Genomic DNA, 1551 nt, shown 5'->3' with positions numbered 1-1551 from the left:
ATAGATACTGGTTACTGTGGCAACTGGCAAAAATCATTGTATTTTAGCATTATAATTACTGACTATAAAGTATTTTTAGTTTGAGCCGCTACCATGTGGTTCTACTTCATACAATAATGAGATATATTTGTGGCTTGTTTGTTGCATTTGTTGCAATTCTTTCATAACCTCACATAAGGGAAAAATAATTTTATTTTTTAATACCCATACACTGCTATGTAGAACTGTAGGTTTATGAAGAACTAGTACATGTTACCAAATACTAGGCAAAAGAGTATTTGCTTAAGGTAGTTATTCGTTCCCTAGTTCCTCCTCTATTTCAAAAATTTAAGGTGAATCAAAATGAGCTTTGTTTGGAGAATTTCAATGCAGTCTTTGATATGATTAGAAATCTTTTAGTGAAGTGTAAAATTAGAATTGGGAAACACTGATCTGAATTTTAAATCTGGTGAAACAATAACTTTCATAAAGTAAGTTTCATCGGTTCTGAAATAATCTCCCCTCTATTTTAAAATGTTAAGATGTTAGATTTCCATTGTGTATAAAATTTATTCTCTCCAATGGATAGTTGGATAGACTATGTTTTACTCAATGTTGTAAAAATTAATTTGCTCAAGTAATTATTTTGTCTGTTTATGAGCATAAAGATTGGTGTTAGAAGTTTTAAACTAATGATGTCAGGACTACAGTACAGATCCTTAAAGTTTAAAAATGTCTCTTACTTCTCTCTTTGAACAGTGAGAAATGTCTATTCACCGAGGGGTTTTCCTCCCTATCTCCCAAGACCTGGGTTTTACCCCCGATCCCCACATCCTGAAAGTAGAAGTGAATTCCCTTCAGGGCCGATTCCACCTTCAAATGAGCCTACTACTGAACATCCAGATCCACCACAAGAAACTTGACAATGTGTTCAGTCTCTTCTTCAAAAGTAATTTTGACTTATCTCTCCTTTTCAGTTTAAGTAACTACTGTTACTTAAGTGATTATACTTTTGCTCAAATTGAAGCTTAATGGAATTATAATTCTCAGGATAGTATTTTGTAAATAAAGATGATTTACATATGAATCTTATGAGTAAATTATTTCCATTTTATTTTATTCTAGGTGGCATACTTATTTTAATTTGATTAACTACTATCATATACATAATAGAGCTTTTTATATACATATACATAATCTTACAGTTTGGGGATATTTTAAATTCCAAAGACTGTGTCTTTATGCCAAGAACTCTGTTTACTACAGTTGTAGACATATGTGAAAAATAATGTTGCTTAATTAAATAAATTTTATGGTTTAAAGATTTGTTTGGCATTTATAATAATAAATTATCTAATTTTTTCCTTTAATGCATTACTTAGTTTTTTTCCTTCTATCAATAGCTGGAAGCTCAAGACTAATGCTTTAGATGGCTCTTTCTGATTCCATTATCTTACCAAAAATATACCTGCTTTCTTGCAAATAGACATAAATGACCCAAAGCAAAAAACTAATATCTTTTAAAAAAATAAGACTGGGTTATATTTTAAAGAAAAACAGCATGTTATCTAG

The 1551-nt window shown here is 30.2% G+C and overlaps 1 protein-coding gene across 1 annotated transcript in view; it reads left to right on the top strand.

Annotated features, from left to right (window-relative positions):
• MIA2 (MIA SH3 domain ER export factor 2) overlaps window positions 1-1301 on the top strand; it is a 110444-nt gene extending 109143 nt beyond the window's left edge. The window contains exon 28 of the mRNA XM_045287642.1: window positions 739-1301. Coding sequence (XP_045143577.1) covers window positions 739-902 — 164 coding nt within the window. The 3' untranslated portion in view covers window positions 903-1301. The remainder of the gene's footprint in view (window positions 1-738) is intronic.
• Window positions 1302-1551: the final 250 nt, after the last annotated feature.

Source organism: Echinops telfairi, unplaced genomic scaffold, assembly GCF_000313985.2.
Source record: "Echinops telfairi isolate 266 unplaced genomic scaffold, ASM31398v2 ScPeMD7_18;HRSCAF=68, whole genome shotgun sequence".
Lineage (NCBI taxonomy): Eukaryota > Metazoa > Chordata > Mammalia > Afrosoricida > Tenrecidae > Echinops > Echinops telfairi.
Note: the sequence above shows the minus strand (reverse complement) of the source record. Positions and strands in the feature narration are given on the sequence as shown.